General features: G+C 36.7%; 1 protein-coding gene across 1 annotated transcript in view; it reads left to right on the top strand.

The window, feature by feature from the left end:
• KCNH5 (potassium voltage-gated channel subfamily H member 5) overlaps positions 1 to 19,429 on the top strand; it is a 271,218-nt gene that overhangs the window by 42,681 nt on the left and 209,108 nt on the right. The window contains exons 4-6 of the mRNA XM_010976670.3: positions 156 to 284; positions 8,861 to 8,976; positions 15,409 to 15,801. Coding sequence (XP_010974972.1) covers positions 156 to 284; positions 8,861 to 8,976; positions 15,409 to 15,801 — 638 coding nt within the window. The remainder of the gene's footprint in view (positions 1 to 155; positions 285 to 8,860; positions 8,977 to 15,408; positions 15,802 to 19,429) is intronic.

The following is a 19,429-nucleotide window of genomic DNA, read 5'->3' as shown; positions in this document are numbered from 1 at the left end:
AGTTTTTTTAAAAAATCCTTTTCAGCAATTAAAATACTGTTGTTTTGGTGCTGATTCCTGGCATAGCAGTTGGCAGCTGAAAGAAGAAGGAAAGCAGGAGGCCAAATCATTGTGGTGGCTATGTCACACTCCACTGTCTTTTCTCTCTTTAACAGGAACCCCTGTTTGGTTTTATATGCAAATTGCACCAATAAGAAATGAACATGAGAAGGTGGTTTTGTTTCTATGCACTTTCAAGGATATTACATTGTTCAAACAGCCAATAGAGGATGATTCAACAAAAGGTAATTTTCAAAGGAATTACCATATTTAAGAATTAGCCTATCACTTAAATTTATTATTATTATTATTATTACTATTATTATTTTATTATTTTAACAAAATCCACTAGTTGAACTGGAAAACAAATTTTTACTTTGTGACCCTTCTTTTGCTTTATATTCATTCGAGTAACTGTCCAGAATGTTTTATTCAATCATATTATTTGAATGGAAGTAGAATGTTGAAATAATAGTTGGTTAACTTAAATTATAATAAGAGAATTGACGTTAAGATACAAGGAAGAGATTTCATAAAGCATTGTTAGTTTCAAATCAATATAATAGGAGTTTCAACAACTTCTATCATGCTGAGCTTTAGAAATAGAAAGTAAAACAGCTTGTGGGATTGTTTGGGTGAAGTTCTGTTAGAACACAGTTGATTAGTTGATTAAATTTTGTTACATTGATTAGAGTTTGATTAGTTGACTTTTGCAGGTTATGTTTCTCCCTTTATTTGGTTGTTGTAGATTCTCTTGAGTAGATGTTGCTAAATTATGTAAAGAAAAGTTCTGTCATCCAGAGAGTGGCTGGCAAAATGCAAACGTTCTGATTGGAGTCTTATTGACTGTAATACTCAGAGACTGCTGTAGGAAACATTAGTCAGTGGCATGAGCTTTTACCCACTTTTCTGTGTAATTTACTCTCATTTTATTCTCTCCAGTTATGTTTAAATTAGCAACTGGTGTCATATAAATGAAGAATTTCAAATACCCTTGGAAGAAGTTTTTATGAAATGTTATTTTTAATAATCTCTTAGGAGACTAAAAATCAAATATTTTTGTTACATTTAGTGAACATTGCCTTTTCTTACCTCTTAAAAAAACTGACACAGAAGTTTTAATCATTTCAGCTGTAACCATAATTATAGAAAAATTTTATTAGGTTTATTCCCTGGATATAAATTCATATAATATATGAATTATATATATTATATATGTATATGTTATTATATGTGTAATACCTGCTCAGTCTCTGGTTAGCATCAAATTACAAGAGGAAAATATTGTGATATGCAGACCATTTAAAGTATAACAGAGAACACTTCATTTGTGAGTGTTTCTGCAAATGTGTGAATTAAATCATCTCCTGTAAGATTGAATAAAGTATTTATTTTTGGACCCATACTACCTGTTCCTCTGCCTTTACTCATAGACCCAGTGTCTAGGAAGTTTAAAGTAGAAAAAATAAATACTGTTTTTAATAGAATAATCTTCTAATAGTACTTAGGTTTAATGCTCCTTTGTTTTAAAATTCATGGTGCTCCATGTAGTAGCAGCAGAATACATATTCTTCTCAAACTTAACAAGGAACAGTCACTGACTAGCTCACATTCTAGCCATGAAATACACCTTGACAAATTTAAAAGAGTAAAAAATCTTACCAGGTATGTTCTTAGACTGTAATGGAATTAAACTAGAAAACGATGAAAGACAACTAGAAAATCCCTAAATATTTGGGAACTAACACATTTCTTTATAGCCCATGGGTCCAAAAAAAAAAAAAAGCCTTTAATTAGAAAAATACTTTGAACTAAATGGAAATACAACTTATCAAATATTTGAGATGCAGCAAAAGCAGTGCTTAGAGAGAAATGTATATCATTAAATGCATATTTTTGAAATGAAGAAAGATATAAAATTTATAACCTGAGCTTCCACCTTAGGAAGCTAGACAAAGAAGAGCAATTTAAGCCAAAGAAAGCTGAAGACAAGAAGTAATGAACCTTAGGGTAGAAATCAATGAAGTAGAAAATAGAACAAAACATTAGAGAGAATGACTACAACCCAGAGCTTACTCTTTGAAAAGAATATTGAAGTTAACAAACCTCTAGCCAGGCTAACCAAGAAAAAAGGAGAAGACATAAATTACCAATGTCAGAAATTAAACAAGGGCTATCACAGCACATCCCATGGACATGAAAGCATGCGAAAAACAAACAAACACAAAAAACCTTGAATGATTCTGTAGTCACTGAATTGAAAATTAGTTAAAGTGGACCAACTCCTTAAAAGGTACAAACTACTAGAACTCACCCTAGGAGAAATAGATAACCTGAATTGTCCTATATCTATTAAATAAGTTAATAATGAATAAATTTCCAAAATTAGAAGTGCAGATGGTTTCATTGGTGAAAACACAGTCTTTTCCCGAAAATAGTAGTACAGAGAACTCTCCTAACTCATTCTATGAGGCCAGGTGTACCATCATACCAAACCCAGAAAAAGGCATTACAAGAAAGGAAAATTACAGACCAGTCAATGTTTCTCATGAATGTAGTTGTAAAAATCCTCAACAAAAATAGATCCCAATAATGTATTAGAAGAATTACACACATACCCAAGTGGGATTTATTCCACATATGCAAAGCTGGTTCAAAATTCAAAAATCAATCACTGTAATCCACAACAGGCTAAAGAAGAAAACTCATATGATCGTATCAGTTGGCACAGAAAAAGCATTTCACAATCCCCAGCACTCATTCATGATGAAAACTCTCCGCAAAGTAGGACTAGAGGGGAACTTCCTCAACTTGATAAGGAATGTCTATGAAAAACCTACAGCTAACAGCTGAATGTACCCTAAAGTGATAAATTTTAAAATAAAAGATAGCTGATTGGCACATGATTTGTGGCCTAACATATTTCTCAACTGAATTTCTCTTGCCTTCTTACATGAATGACACCCTGACTGAGTAAGAAGCTTTAATGTCACAGAATTTCTCCCCTAAATATTTATACTTAAATTTTCATTTATATTTGATGATTATTGTTTTTTTTTCATTTACTTTAAATGATTTCATGCCACAGATAAAGTTGGCGAAGAAAAGCACAATACTTTCTCATAGTTTTGACCTGCTGAAACAATAATGGTGGTGACTATTTATGGAAACTGAACGTTGGTAGCATTTTACAGTGAGGTTGGGGAGAGTGTGCTAATGTTGAAGGACTGACTTTTATTTCTCAAATTAATATCTCTCCATTTATCTGCCACCACCCCTATCTCTCTGCATCGTCCCTTCAGAATCATAGAGCTCTTTCTCTCTTAAATGTGTAATTTATTCTTACAAAATATGACATTTGAATAAACTCCAGACAACTCAGACCACTTGATTTCTGAACTGTGTGTTCAATAGACATGTAAATTAGAATTTACAGGCAAAATCAAACTCCATTGTGAAAAGCATTAGAGCAAAATATCTCTTTTCAGTGCCAGAATTTGTAGTGGAAGAGCTTATTTTAAGTAGACTTTTATTTTGAGACTCCTCCACACCTTTCAAATTACACAACAGATTTCTAAAGAAGTATTGCACAATGTAACTATGAATGGTGTATACAAGCTACTTTCTATTATTCATGAGTTGTAAATTTAATATGAAAAATTCAATAGAAATAAAGTATTTATGCCATTAAGCAATCATCCTACTATCCCTATGAAACTAGCAGTATAGGAAATTATGCTCTGAAAACTTGGCACCAAAATGCATCTTTCAACTTTTTAAGTTGAACAAAGGGGAACGTGGAACTTTTGGGAAAGGGCAGATGAGATTTCATGATAACAGCATAGTATCAAAGTAATTTGAGTCTAGAGTGTTAAGGGTATTTGGAGACAATACCCTTACTTTTAATTCAGCCTTGGGCACCAGAGTTACTTAAAGTGAACCTTTTCATGACTCTTCTAGGAATATTAATTCCTTTTGTTTATTTTATCTGTTTTCCCCAACCAGAAATGCTGACTGAACGCACGGGATTGTGCAGGCCCTATTCTAGGTCTTGGAGAAACAAAGTTCCTTCCCTTACAATCTAATGGGGGGGGGGGTGGTCACAAACAAGTAAATATATAATAGAAGCTTTCTGCTGATTTCTCTTATTTCCTCAGTATAAAAGAGGAAATGCAGTTATCAACTGAGAATAAGAATGGTGAGGAGGTGAGAGGGTGTTGAAAGGATAAGAAGGAAGAGGAGGTATGAAATGGTTGTGTAGAGAATGGAGTGGCCAAGGTTAAATTCAGCAGATTTGCTGGGCAACACTAAGGCCCATGTGAGGCTCGTGGTCATACATTTCATTAGTGTCTACGAGCATGATTATGCGTTTAGTTCACCCATATTTAGTCAGAGGTGTCTAGGTGCCAAAGTAGGTGGGTTGGATTTAACCAGAGTTGGGATTTGGTCAGATGAGCAGGAATCAAGAAACTCAAGAATCAGGGAGAAGGGTCAGGGAGTTGAGGATGCTTGCAAGGGAGTGGGTTGAGGGTGTTTCCAAAATTTTCAACAACTACTTAGGTAATTAAACCTTGGTCTAGGATATAGGAAATAGTGTTTTAGGATGCAGAACAGACAAGGGAAATTACACACCGTAAAGCCAGAATATAACTTTTTTCATCACAGAACAAGGGCATTTTATCTTCTTATTGTGAAAAGGGGCCAGTGACAAAGGCCCACATCCTTTGAGGATTTGACAGAGTGTTTGGAAGCGATGTCAATCTCCTACTTGTAGTGGTATATTTACCAGGAAACTCAGACATGTGGCTGAAGGACTTGTGTAAACTGGCTAATTGTGAATTTTATTTCTAAATTGTATCTGGGGTAGTAACTATAACGTGACGACAGACAACTAACTTGAGTGTAGCTCTTCCTCATAATGAATCCTATGATCACCAAAACTTCACTCTAGATTAATTTTTGCCTCTAACTTAAATGACAGTGAGTGACGTCATCAATACCTTTGGCTTATACCGTGATGGATGGTAGCAAAAACCGTTGCAGGGGAAGAAAACCAGTTTTGATAGAGGAGTTAATATGTGTCAGAAGCTTTGTATTCTTTATTGCTCACTCCTGTAATTCTGAAAATTAGTATCATCATCTCCATTTTTCTGTTGAAGATCTCGACACTCAGAGTCTGATTGGTTTGTGATCCAGTGTTCTCCGTACTGCAGCATGCTGCCTCATCCTTTCAGTGGAGACGTACTTTTGGGGCTTGGCCTCCCTAATCCCCTGCTCTCCTTTTTCCGTATAAAAATGAAGCACAGGTTGAGAACACTCTGATTCTGACAGGATTGTACTGTTTTGAAACAATAGAATTTGCTGATAGTAATTCAAGGGAGGGGGAAAGTGTTTTCCCTATCTTTCATTCCTGGTATTGAGGTCTTGGAACTGTTGGTCAGATTATCAGTCAATGGTGCCTGATACATCATTTGTAATAATACAAAAGGGAAAAATTACAGCCAAGAAATCCATTCTGTTGGTTATCCATATGTGTTCTAAAAGACGTGGCCCAAATCTCTGCCCATTTATACTGTACAGTATTTTCAAACAGATTGCAAAACTGCCGAGACACTTACAGTGTGTTCCCAATAGTTATGGCATCTTCATGCCAATAATTGAGAGAAAAAAAATTCCTTAGGAATGAGAATAACAGCAAAAATAGCAACCTTTCCCTTGTGGGAAGCCAATGGTTTTCTTTAGAGAGGAAACAGCAGATGAAATATGAGTAATTATACCATGTAGTCTCTTTGGCCAAGAGTATAATTGTTTACCTAAGCTTTTTTCTTGTAGATTAGAGTCTTGTGTTGCAGTCTAGTAGATTGATTTAACTGCCGCTGCAACTTCCTTTTATTTTTAAGAATAGGCAGTCCATGACAGAGAGGTTAATTGCAACCCAATAGAGCTAAACTAATGTTTTATTAAGAAGGAGTTGGCATCCTGAGCTTTTAGGAGAACAAATGTTCTCATAATGCCATGAACAACTCATAGAGCAAGTATTAGGCTCTTCATATTCGGCTGTCTGTTCACATTACCCCGTATCGACCACATCTAAGTAGCATCGGCGAACTGTGCTGAATAATCAGTCACGCCAGTTAGGTCTCTGTAAAGGTGAGATCAGAAAATGTATCGCTGAGAAAAGTTAGAACTGCTGATCTGTCTTTTTTCTCTGACCTAGTTGGTGTGGCTGCTCAACTTTTTCAAAGTTTGACGGTACAGTGGGGGTTTGTGACAGATCAAATGAACTAATTTAGCTAATAACATGGGCAATTCCAGATGTGTGCAAGAGCACAGAGGGATAGGCATAAGGAAATTCACTGTGAAATTGTTAGTGATAGTGAAAAGTCTAGAAACCATTTACATGTCCATGAATATGTGCATGATCTGGAAAGAGCAAATGCCTAATTCTCCTAGTTCATAAAGGTACAGGCAAGAATCGGATGCCACTGTGGGTGGGTCTAGAGGTGGAGGGGACAGAGGGGAAGTTGAAGGCTGTTGTGTTTCTTATGTCTTCTTTTCCTGCCTATAACATATTTGATAAGGTAATCTGCTGAGAGTGAGGAGAGGGGTGGTTAGGGGTCTTGAGAAAAATGCTAACTGTTTAGAACTGAGGACTACAAGAAAGCCCTAACCAGAGACAAATAAAGAGATCACTGAGCAGTTCAGGGAGCTCATTTCTGAGTGCTCCCTTTGATTAAAATTTGAAACAAAACACTCCTTGACTTTGCATTGGTTTTCCAGCTCCCAGGGAATTTTGATAGCAAAGCTCATAAATGGTTACTCAATTAGACAACTGCCTTTGGCTTTGCTTTCTTTAGGAAGAAGGAATCTTTCCTAAGTATTTCCTCCTAAATTTCTCTCTTCCAGTAAGTCTGAGTCATTTTGACAATTGCCACCACCTTTTTTGTCCTGTTAGCAGCTCCCCAATTCTCTTTCCAAGGGCAGAGTTATAATCTTCCACGCTTCCTCCCAAGCCCTCTACCAAGCCCTTTCTACCTTCTCCAAGCCCAAGCCCTCCCTTCAGATACAAATGAGTCATGCTAGTATCTGCCAAGAGCTGAACATATTTCCTTCTTGTATTCTGACTTTAACTGCATATAATATGGATGCTGTATCAGTTCCTATTTAACTTTTTAAAAATTAATGTTCTCATTCATTCATTCAACACCGTATGCCACTTACAGTACTAGACAACCAGAGATAGAAAGATTGAGATTTGGCGTCTAAAAGTCACATCAGGCAGTAAGCTCCCTTTTCATCTATGTTTGAAGGTGGTCTCTCTTAGAATACACTGTGGGTAAATTTTCAGAACGAAGAATGAGCATTGCATTTTTCTTTCAGTTTCTTTCTGCTATTTAATCAATGATAGTTATATTTTTCCCATAGGAAAAAGTGCATGTGTTTTATTTTCACAGTTTAACATTTTTTCTTCCTTCAGGAAATTGAAATAAGGTAAAGGGCTGAAATATTTCTTGATTATATTGACTTCATGTGTAAAATGAGATACACATACAGAGACATATTTGAAGAAGCGCTGTTTTGTATTTAAATTAGGAAGTGCTGCTTCCTCATTAAAAAAGTCGTGCATGGTCATGATGCTTGAAATAGAAAATCAGAGGATGATGATAAGCTTTTATCATCATGTTTCTCTTTCCTCACATATTTACTTTCTTGTATGATCCTAGGGAGAAAGAACACATGGCATTTGATGGTTTGTATTCTTCCATGTGTTAATGAATTTATTCCTTCAATATCTCCTTTTATTTTTTAAAAATATTTTCCAAACCTTATTGCACAGAGGGAGTAAAAGTAGGCTTCTCTTTTAATCCAATAATCAGATGTACTAAGAGTTGCAACATTACCTACCTTAGAAATATGAACCTTCAGTAAGTATAAGATTGACTTGGAAGTTTCTAGAAATATTCAGCACAATTATAATATTCATTTGATGTAAGAAGAGAAATGATCAACAGGAAATATTTTAATAGACCTATTGCCAATGTAGTTATTGCCATCTGAAGACATCCTCACCATTTTAACCCAGTAAAGCAAAAACCAAACCCAAACCCAATGATAATAAGACACGATAATATTTCATGTTAATGTTCATGATAGTAAAAATGGAGTTATTTTTAAAGTTATATGTAACTTTTAGTAATTAGTTAATCAATCAGTTAATGACCTATTTTATGCCAGGCCCTGTACCAAGTGTTGAGGATGGAGAGATGAACCACAATTTAGTGAGAGTGACTGACATGGTTATCAACATCCCCTTGGGGACTTGTTGTCATTTGCCTACAGCTAGCAGAAGGAGGGAGAAAGTGCGGAGAAGTTTCACTTGCTTCTTAAGTTGTTGCATACGTGGATGTGACACATGTCATTTTTGCTTTCATTCCATTGATGAAAACTAGGGACATGGCTACATCTCGATGCAGGGGATGCTGGGAGATGTATTCCAGACTGGGCAGCTGTTTCCCAGTAACAAAACTATACAATGTAAAGGGGAGGTCAGATTTTATGGACAACTAGCTGCCTGGCTATAGGGACTAAATAATAGATGTGAGCAAAACACAAAGGTCACACATAAAAATTACTTATTATTTTATAGCTACACTTGAAATATATAATGATGTCTATGTAGCAATACAATGCTTTAGATGGATACTTTTCATTAATTCTGCATGTTATGCTCTTTCTGAGATCCCTTGAATATTAGCAAGAATGTTGGCTTCTGTATTCTTCATGTGTGAAAAAACTGAGACTTTCTTTCCTTATTTTTAAGGTTGGACAAAATTTGCCCGATTGACACGGGCTTTGACAAATAGCCGAAGTGTTTTACAGCAGCTTACGCCAATGAATAAAACAGAGGTGGTCCACAAACATTCAAGATTAGCTGAAGTAAGTGTGAGACTAACTTTGCTTCCCAAAGTGGTAGTGGTTGTACATTTTTCCCCCAAAATGTTTCAATATAGATATTTCTGGCTGTTATTTTACAAATACTTACCTGCTGATTGATTTTTTCCCTTGCAGAATTATAGAAATTTCATAGATTTATTTTTATGCTCTTCTACTTTGGAAATGGGAAAGTGATTTATGACATCCCAGGTGATGTCTGCAGAGTAGGAGGTTTCCTCTGAGCAAATGAGATAGGAAGTCCACCCATTCATTCACTTATGTGTGCAGCAAACACTTATTGAGGGTTTGCTCCATGCTTGGTTCTCTGCAGAGGATGTAAGGGTGAGTAAGCAATGGGTCCTATCATCAAGGAGTTAAAGTCCAGCACAGGAAACTGACAACAAAACGTGATAAACATTGTGACAGGGTGCAGTGGGAGCACATGGAGGAGTGTTTACCCAGACTTGGGGCTTTTGGAAAGGTTTCCTGAGTGAGATGCTATACCTGGGCTGAGTGAATCTTGAAGGAAAAATATAAGAGGCAGGTGAAGAAGGGCTGAAAGTCATTTATACCAGGGAGTCCAGCATGTGCAGACTCAGAGATGAGACAATATGATGCCTTTTGAGTGTGAATTCAATGTGGGTGAAGTCAGGTAGGAAAGGAAGCGCTAAGGTGGTATACAGTGAACAGTGTCGGCTAGTGTCCATGTGGGAAATGACATGATCACGTTTGTGTTTCACAAAACTTCTCAAAGAGAGATGGGCCCCAAGGGTCTCCTTTGATATCCCGTATTTTCATTGTACTAATTTGAAAACATTATTCTAAAAAGGAGCCCATGGATGTCACCAGATTGCAAAAGAGGTCCATTTTTTAACCTTAATTACAATATTTATTGTAATTTTTAAGCCTTAATTACAATATTTATTCTAATTAAGACCCCTTGCTTGACCTGGTGGCTCCGTGTTGAAATGGTAGGTAGGGAAACAAGGTAAGAAGTTCTGGTGGTAATTCAGCTAGGATGACCATGGCCTTAAGCAAGGGAACCAGCAGCAGAAGTGGGCAGATTGCAGATGTAGCAAGATTAGAGTCAACGCATTTGTTGAGAGATTAGAATGATTATGGAAAAGGGGATGAGTCAAGGACAACGCTGTGTTTTTGGCTTGAACAACTAGGTAGATAGTGCTGCTGTTGGTTAATAAAATATCAAATAGAAGAGAAAGAAGAGAAGGTTTGGGGGCACTGATAATAAGTTCAGTTTTGAGCTTACTAAGTTTGAAGTGCCTGACAGGAAATTCAAGTGGAGGTCCCTAAAAGCAGAGGGGTTCATGGGTCTGGCTCTGGAGGGATATCTAGGTTTGAGTCACAGTCCTTGGTGTCACCTCACAGACATGGCTGTTAAAACCATAGGACCAGGTGATAATACCTAGAGAGAGTGTATTGAAACCAGAGGGAAAAGGAATGAGGGCAGAACTTCAAGGCAGCCAGAAGCTCTGATGATCACATGTCTTCTGTAATCATTATGTGCCTTACTGTATGAAAGATGCCAAAAAGCTAATCAAAATACCAGAACTATGCTGATCACTAAGTAGGCACTCACAAAATATTCTGACGTAACTTACCACAGAAGAGAAAGACAAAATTAAATGTCTGTGTCCATCGGTTTGCTCTGCTGGATAAAAGTGAGTTCATGTGCTCCAGAGTAACTTTCTAAACTAGTTGCAGATATTAAATTTAGTTTGGAGAGAGTTAGAAAGTAACAGACATTCTTTCTGGAAGGCTCTGGAGTTTTTCTTGGACCGTTGCTAACAGAGAGACTTGTATGACTTTCTGCTCTAAACAGCACTGTTAGCTTGGGGAAAGAGTAATACTTCGATGTGCAGACATGTCTTAAGGGCCTAAGTAAGACATTAGCATATCTGAATGTTAACTAATCACAGCAATCACAGTATTTTAAAAGATGATATGCAGTTAGCACAAGAATTAAAGCAATTAGGTACAGCTTCTTTTTCTCAGTAGTGCTTGTTATTAAGCACTGCTTGATTTTGAAGCTACTTTCTTTTCTGCCTTCCGTTGCCCAGTTTCTTTCTACAAATCAAGGCGAAGTGTAGGAGCTTGTCTCCGTGGCCGCTGACTTTTACAGTCTTGATTCCTTCTGGCCCTTAACTACACCCTATTCAGTTTTTCTTTCTTTGTTAACACAAATGGGCAAGAACAAGAGGAAAGAGGCCATAGAGGAAAATTTCTACCTTAGTTCCCTGAATCACTCAAGATTGGATTTTCCCCCCTCTGCATTAAAAGGAAAGTTCCTTTCCCCTTGACAGCTCATCATTTTTACTTTAATTTTTTGAGGAACTTTCATTCCTTTTCCTTCCCATCTGACTTTTTTTTCTTTTTTTGCTTTGCTTTTTGATTATTGTCAGTTTCTTTTCCCTAATTCACAAGCCTGATTCAGATACAAAACTGCTTTCTGTCTTAGGCTTGATTTCAGAGAACATGTAGGAATAACAAGGTTTTCAAAAGAGATGTGGTCTGTGTGTGCTCTTAGATCTTCAAAGACTGACCTAGAAGAAGCACTGAGTTAGCAGAGAGAGAGAATTTTTTCCAGTTGTACTCAGAGTCATATAATTTACACAACCTGAGTATTATTTGGATTTGCTTTTGAATTTCAGGCTCTTTCACTTTTTCCAACACATAAAAATTTTATCTTAATTCCACTGGGTCCTCTAAATTTGGAGCTGATCGCCAGTTTCAAAGACCCTGATCTCCGTGTAGGCAGTTCATCTGTTTTTCCACCTGCACTGACATCCCGCTGATTGGCTTCTGCTTGTCACTATCGTACTGCGGGAAGGTAAACATCCCCACCACCATCACGTCCGAGGTCCTGAATCCTTCAGCGTCAGTGCGCTTAGATATTCAGAGGGAAGGAATGTGTCTGTGGCAGTACAATAATACATCAGAAAATGTGATTTCATCCCCTCCTCCACCTAGGGCTCACTGCTCGTGAAAGTACAGAGGAAACAAAGTGGAGGGCTGTTCCTCACTGCTTTGTGAAGGAGCCCCGGTGCTGGGGCTGAGGTTAATGTGGTGCTCTGCCTGTGAGAAAGGTCGGAGCTGAAGCCCCTGTGTCCCTTTCTTTGTTGTCCTTGCCATTCTTTTCCCCTTCTGCCTCCTCTTCTGCTCCCCTCCTCTTTCCCTTGTAGCATTTTTTTGGGATTGCTTTACAAACGCAAGTCACTGTCTGAGAACTGGGTTATGAATGTCTGAAGAAATAGAAGACAGAGGTTTTATCTTGAACTATGCATTATAACCACCTGGAAAGATGATGAAACTATAGATTCTCTGAGAGCCGACAGAAATGAATTTAATTATTTCCTGGTGTGGGGTCAGTATACATGAATATACTGTATTTTTTTTTAAACTTCTCCAGATGAACCCAGTTTGTAGCCAGATTTAAGAAATAGAATTCATAACCCATAGTATGCTTTGAAAGCTAAGCTTTAAACTTCATTTTATGTCCTTTCACAAATAAATTAGTTTAAAACAGAAAGTGGCTACTTGCCATTTTGACATCAACTCATTTTGCGAGGCTTGGGCAGCTAGACATCATTTAAAACAAAATATTAACTTATAGTACATGTGCGTCTATCTTTTGTCAGTCATCTCTCAGTTCTTGGGGTGTATTATTGTAATCATCCCATGCCTTAATATGCTTGCAATACAAGAATATCTTTAGATGGGTGAATACCAAAAGGCTTCCAGTTCTTAAGTCAGAAATCAACAAGCATTGGGCTGTCGTAGCCAAAAACCATAGGTCACGATACAATACAATTATTTTATTCCATCATGGTTAGTATTAAATGGAATCAGACTTGTCTAACAGATGTTCCAACAACAGAAACTGTTATGTGTGAAAGTGTTGCCTATGTTGTTTTTCACACCACTGCATTTACTAGAACTGCTGAGAGGACAGTATATACAATTGTAAACCTAAGTTGATTTTTTTTTTTGTCCTCACTCTTGAAAGGAGTACTTCTTTGTGAAAGCAGTTCTTACAGCTTTGTTTTCAACCAGCAAAAAATATTTTATATGTTACTGTAACCTGTTGTCCTATACATTCTGTTGTCCTAATTGCACTGTTTTCTAATTTGTATTTATGTCTTGAGACAGTAACTTTTTGAATAAAAATAAACCTAAAGCTCTAGAGGAGACACCTTACATTATTCCGGGGCGGTGAGCAAGGCTGACTTGTCTATTAGCACTGTGTGTGCAGCCCATGGCACTTTCAGAGGTCCACAGGATGTTTGAATTTCTGTTAACAGTAGAAGGTAAAAAATAAATGTTTAGGTAAAATTTTTGAATATATGACACTAATTTTTTCATCTTTGTAACAATGCAGTTGTAAAATATAATTTTTATTTTAGTATTTACAGAAATGTCTCAGACCCTTGAAGGTCCTAATGCACCCTGGCACTGAGTTATTTTCTAAGTGTGATTTCTCTGTACTCAAACTACAGACTGTGTGAATACAGATGGTAAACTATTGGTTATGGAGGAAATTTTCATGTTTAACACAGTGAAATTGGTACGGTTGGACTGGTGGTTGAAAAGTGAGAGAGAGACCAGGATTCTGTATGATTCTATGTACTTAATGCTCCGTCCCAACATGAAGCGTACCTTCTTGTAGGATAATTTGTTGCTGAGTAATTTAAGACTTTACAGGAAAAGTATGGCTGGGCGACTGATGATGAGGATAAACATGTAAAAATCTTTACAAACAGTACTTACAACTCCCAAACTTAAAACAATAATTATAATGCATGGCTAAAGAGAATATCAGTGATGTTTTTCACATTTCAAAGTAGTAATAATGGGTGTTATATGCTTAGTTTTCAGTTATGTAAGTTCTATGTGTAAAAGAAACTTTTCAGGATAAGTCTCTCCCAAGTTTCAAAAAAATGCTGATATACTTGTTTTGCTTTGTGGCATACGACTTAAATGCTGTATTTGTTTTCACATTCACACGTTTAGTGCATTTATAATTTTATAATGTGAACTTGACTCCTACTTTCTGGGTCCCATTAGTCCCAGAGACACTGAATAATTGGATGCATAAGAGGGCCAAGCTGCTGGAAACAGTATTTATCAAAGTCCCATTTACAGACTTCTTAATACATAGGTTTTCTCAGCTCTAGCTTCATTGGTGGCAAGGAGCTGAGGTCTCTGACCTGCTTCTTCAACTCCTTTTCACAATTTCCAGGTTCCAGGTTCTGGAAGGAAGTGTTAAGTCCTATGTTTGTTACCATTGCCCAGGTCTCAGCTCTTGCTTTGTCATTTGCTTTCCTTATTGTCTCTTTAATGAGATCTAATTACAGTAAGTCAAGGTTCATCTAACCTTACATTGAAATTTCTCCACTTGTCACAAAGGTATGGAGAAGCAAACTTGAGTATTTAGTATTTTTTTTTCCTAAAGGGAATTTGCATCTGGGCATGAAATCCAATATTCTTTAAGTCCTGATTGAAAAGGTAAAAGGGAAAAGCAGGCTACAACATACACAACCCTGATACCATTGTGCCAGCCATTAGGGTCTTGGCTAGGTCCCACTCAACAGCACCAACCAAGCATTAGAGTCAGTTATGCTCTTAAGATGCCAAATAGGTGAAGAATGGACAATGGTGAGTCATGCAAATGACAGCTAGACAAATCAGTGAGAGATGTGTGGTTCTAGGAAAGCTTGCCCAGTGAGCGTGCAAAAGGCACGCCCAGAAGTGGATGTCCAGCAGTGCTGTGGGTCAGTGTCGGTGTTGGAGGAGGTCATTGACAGGATGTGACTGCCGGTTGACCCTTGAGCTGGACCCAGGCAATTGCAGGCTCCTCCCCACCTCCCCTGTCCTGGGAATGTTATGTTCTCCCAGTGGGAACCATTTTTAAGGATGCTACTTTGAGAGAGTATGGTGCTGTTGAGGCCATCTGGACTGAATATGTGACTGAATCCTGTTAAAACCTCTGTATAATCTTTTAAGATGTGGTCGGTGGGTTCAGAGATCTACTGGTCTTGTTCTGCTCAGTAAAGGCCTCGTAAGTTCCTTTGCTTATTAAAACTGCCACCTACCAATCAGGAGCGGTCTGCCTCTTTCTTTGGTCTCTTCCTGACTTCTGTGTATGGGGGCCAGTTTTTGAACCAGCAGTTGGCCACTGGAGAGAAAGCCAGAGGGAATGGCAAACAGATCAACTTCAGCAGAGTGATTGGACTTGGAATGATTTTAAACAAACTTTGATACAACTCAGAAGATGGAGATGAAACTGCAGAGCATGACAGGGCTTGATACCAGGAGTCATGATAAATAGGCTGTAGTTTGACTGCCAGTAAATTTGAATTCATTCCTAACTGTGCAGAGATGTCCAGGTCACTTATGTATACATTTTCTCTCTTTTAGGTTCTTCAGCTGGGATCAGATATCCTTCCTCAGTATAAGCAAGAAGCGCCAAAGACGCCACCACACATTATTTTACACTATTGTGCTTTTAAAACAACTTGGGATTGGGTGATTTTAATTCTTACCTTCTACACCGCCATTATGGTTCCTTACAATGTTTCCTTCAAAACGAAGCAGAACAACATAGCCTGGCTGGTGCTGGACAGTGTGGTGGACGTTATTTTCCTGGTTGACATTGTTTTAAATTTTCATACGACCTTTGTGGGACCTGGTGGAGAGGTCATTTCTGACCCCAAGTTGATAAGGATGAACTATCTGAAAACTTGGTTTGTGATTGATCTGTTGTCTTGTTTACCTTACGACATCATCAATGCCTTTGAAAATGTAGATGAGGTAAGTTTCTTTCTTTTTTTTAGTACTTGAATCAGTGTTTTGAGAAAATTATGATCAGAGAATTTTACAGATAATCCAAACTTCTTTTTAGCTACCACTTTCAACCTTCACCATACTAAACACTTGCTATAAATTTTCATAATTGATTACCTTAAATTGATATTCATCTGCTTCTTTTTATTGATTTCTGGTTGAAAATACTAATTACTGGGAAAATGGCTGTGGTTGATGTTTTGGTTAAAGGAGGAGGAACAGAAGAAAAACCACAGCATTTGGAGTCAAACATGGATCATGAACTAGATAATTGATTGAAAGATGATGAAATAGGTGTACTTTCCTGGGAAAACTGTAGCATTTTAAAACTCTGTGTATCCATAGATCTTTTACCTCCTTCCCTCCAGATACATATGGTAACAGTCCTTGAGTTAACAAAAAGATAGAAAACTTTTATGAAAGAGCAATTCTTGAATTTATGCCTTTTTTGGATTTCTTTTTTTAAAAATAGTTTTTGCTTTAAATTTTGTCCAAGTACATTTGTGGTTAGAGATTGTATTGGACGACTTCTGATGGCTGGTTTAGTTCAAGATTCTGCTTTTTCACTGTTACCTGCATGACTAGAAATACTTAAAACATGTGTAATATCTTAAAAGACCATTTCATCCAGAGCTTCTTAGCTTCTCACTTAGTAGTGGATGATTTTCAACTTGCTACACCAAGGATGCATATAAATGAGTCAATATAGAATGTATCTATTATTAAAATGTGTGCCTAATAATTACAAACTTAATTTCCCTAAAGATTCTACTCTGTCCTTGCAGACTGCTCAGATGGAAAATTCTTCACTATGTTGTTGTCATTCTGTGTGTTGGGAAGTAGATTAAAACTTTTCTTCAGTAACTTTTTCCATAAAATTTCTGCATTCAATCAACTTTAATGATATTAAAAAATATTTCCCTGAAAGTTAATTATAGACATTGTATTTTGATGTTCTACATGTAATTATTACTTTAAAAAATTGGGAAAAAAAAAGAAATCCTAGTAATTTGTTTTTTAATTTTAGATTCTACCTACATCAAGTTTTTTATGGTACATTTATTTCCTATTTACCTTCTGGAAGGGTTGAGAGGGGTTAATTTTGAAAATGCTAATCATATGATAAGAAAATAATAAGTAGTATTTATATGTTCACTTACTAAATGGTTTAATATATTCAGATAAATGAATTAAGATTTCCATTTTTAAGAACATAGGTATAAAGATTTTAATTAAAAATAATAAAAATAGGGTTAATTCATAAAAAAGAAAATACATTAAATATATTACATAAGATAAATGCATTTAATATACTACAAAAATATATGAAAAGATCCTCAGACTTACTCATACTAAAGAAAATGCAAAGTAAAACTATAGACTACACTTACCATCAGTTATTTCATACACTAGGTTGGTGAGTAACGTGGCTAAGGATGCACACTACTCAGATGTCCTTTCATGAAAACCTGCTGCATGGAGCACAGTTTAAAGGCTCCCTGGAAGTTAAAGGCTCCTGGTTTGGGAAAGCCAGTCAAGCCAATCCTTAGTATCTCTTCCAAACTCAGCATTCAGTGATATCACACTATTGTGGTATACTGGTAGCTTGAAACTGGCCACGGTGGGAGTATTTACACCCAGAAAGTCATAAATGCTATGAATAAAAACTTTTTAAAAAACTTTATGTAGAATTAATTGCTAATGGTTTACTAGTACACCAGTGAACACAGTTGACCGACACCGGCTGTGGTTTTCTGATCCGCTGCCGTTCACACGCTGAGGCCGTGTTCCTCAAGGCAGCACCCAGGCAGTGACTAGGAGTGGTGGTAGTATAATGATTAGCCTACTCCTGCCCAATGAAGAACTCCTCTATCCAGCAGCTTTGCTCTGGGATTCCCCATTTCCCTTGCTGTGGTTGAGGTACTTTGAACACAATTCTTCCTTCCCTCTTCATAGGTTTCAGACCTGCATTGTGGTGTGAAGGTTCCTCCTTCCTCCCCTTGTCCTTCCTAGGCACTTATCTCAGTAAAATTCTTGCATATCTAACCCTGACTTGGCACCACTCTGTAGGGGACCTGAACTGATAAAGTGATGGGGTGAGGTCTCTCATACATTGCTTAAGGGAGTATTAACTGGTAAAATCTCTATGAAGAATAATTGGCAGTATCTCATTTTGAAACAGAGAAGACCCTAGAGGTAACCACTTTCAAATTGTGGGATTCTTTTATTTGCCTCCATCAGCAAACAACAAGCTTGTGAATCTACTTCTTGGTTTTTCAGTTTTAGGACTTGGACTTCTTACTGTGGTGAAATTTGAGGTTTTAGCCTCTTTCCCCCTGCCCTCACTATATACATGCACTCTTTCTATCATCTCATTCTCACAATATAGGTATATCATCCTTTTGGTTCCATAAATATTAAGTGTTTTTTAATCATTATGACTGCAAATATCTATTTATAGCTGAAACTTCAACATGCTGTGATGACCTTTCCTTTTCTGCACTTTCCGTTTTCCAGAGTTGATAATTACCTGGTTTTACCATTTGCTTAGTTTTACTTGTTCTTATCACTAACTCAGCCACTAAGCTCTATGCCAGTTGTCTAAATCTGCCCTCATTACATCGATCAAGCAATATTCCATTAACCTCATTTTCTTAAACAAATCTCTTTACTCTACCCTCCTAGCTGATTGACAGTTTGGCTAGCTACAATGTTCTAGGCTAGAGATAATTTCTCCTTAGACTTTTGAAACTCATAGTGCCATTACAGTCTACTTTCTAATTCTGTTAAGAAACTTTAAGCCATTTTTTCTCCTGGAAATTTAATATATCTTCTCTGTACAGAGTTCTGAATCTCTCCAGTGGTATGCCTTAGTGTGGGTTGATTTTCATCAGCTTTGCTGGTCACGGACTGGGTCACCTTTTTCAATCTGGAAAAGCATGTCTTCTGTTTTGATTTTTTCTTATGATACTTTTCTCCATCCCTTTCCCCTATTTTCTGTTTTCTCTCTTGCTGGAACTCCTTTTGTTCAAATATTGTACCTACTGGACTGGTCCTCTAATCCCTTTTTTTTTCTTCCCTTACTTTCCAATCTTTTATCTTTTTGCTATACTTCCTGGAGATTTTCTCAACATTATTTTCTAACATTTCTTGTCACTAATAATGCCTTAACATTTTTTTTTTTTTGCTTAAAATCTATTTGGCTTGATACTAATAAATCTAAATTAGCATTTGTATATTGGTATATATATATTCCTATCATTTAACTTTTTATCACTCTAGATTATTATACTCTAGTTGTATCTTTTATCAATAGTCTGTGTACATTCTGAGGATCTAACTGTTAAGTTTAGTTTGTTTACATTTATTGTAATTAATTACTTTTTGATTTACTTAGAGCATCTTATTTTCCATTTTAAAATACTTTTTCTTCACTTTTCTCTGTTTTTACTTCATTTTTCTTGTTTTCGCTTCATTTTTCTTGTTTTCTACTGTCTTTTGGAGTGATTGAATTTTAAGAATCTCCTGGATTCTCTCTACTGGATGGGAAGTTTTTCTGTTAATTGATTACTCAACATTTTTAGCATCAATATTT

The sequence above is a fragment of the Camelus dromedarius genome, chromosome 5, assembly GCF_036321535.1.
Source record: "Camelus dromedarius isolate mCamDro1 chromosome 5, mCamDro1.pat, whole genome shotgun sequence".
NCBI lineage: Eukaryota > Metazoa > Chordata > Mammalia > Artiodactyla > Camelidae > Camelus > Camelus dromedarius.
This window is presented reverse-complemented; position numbering and strand designations above follow the sequence as displayed.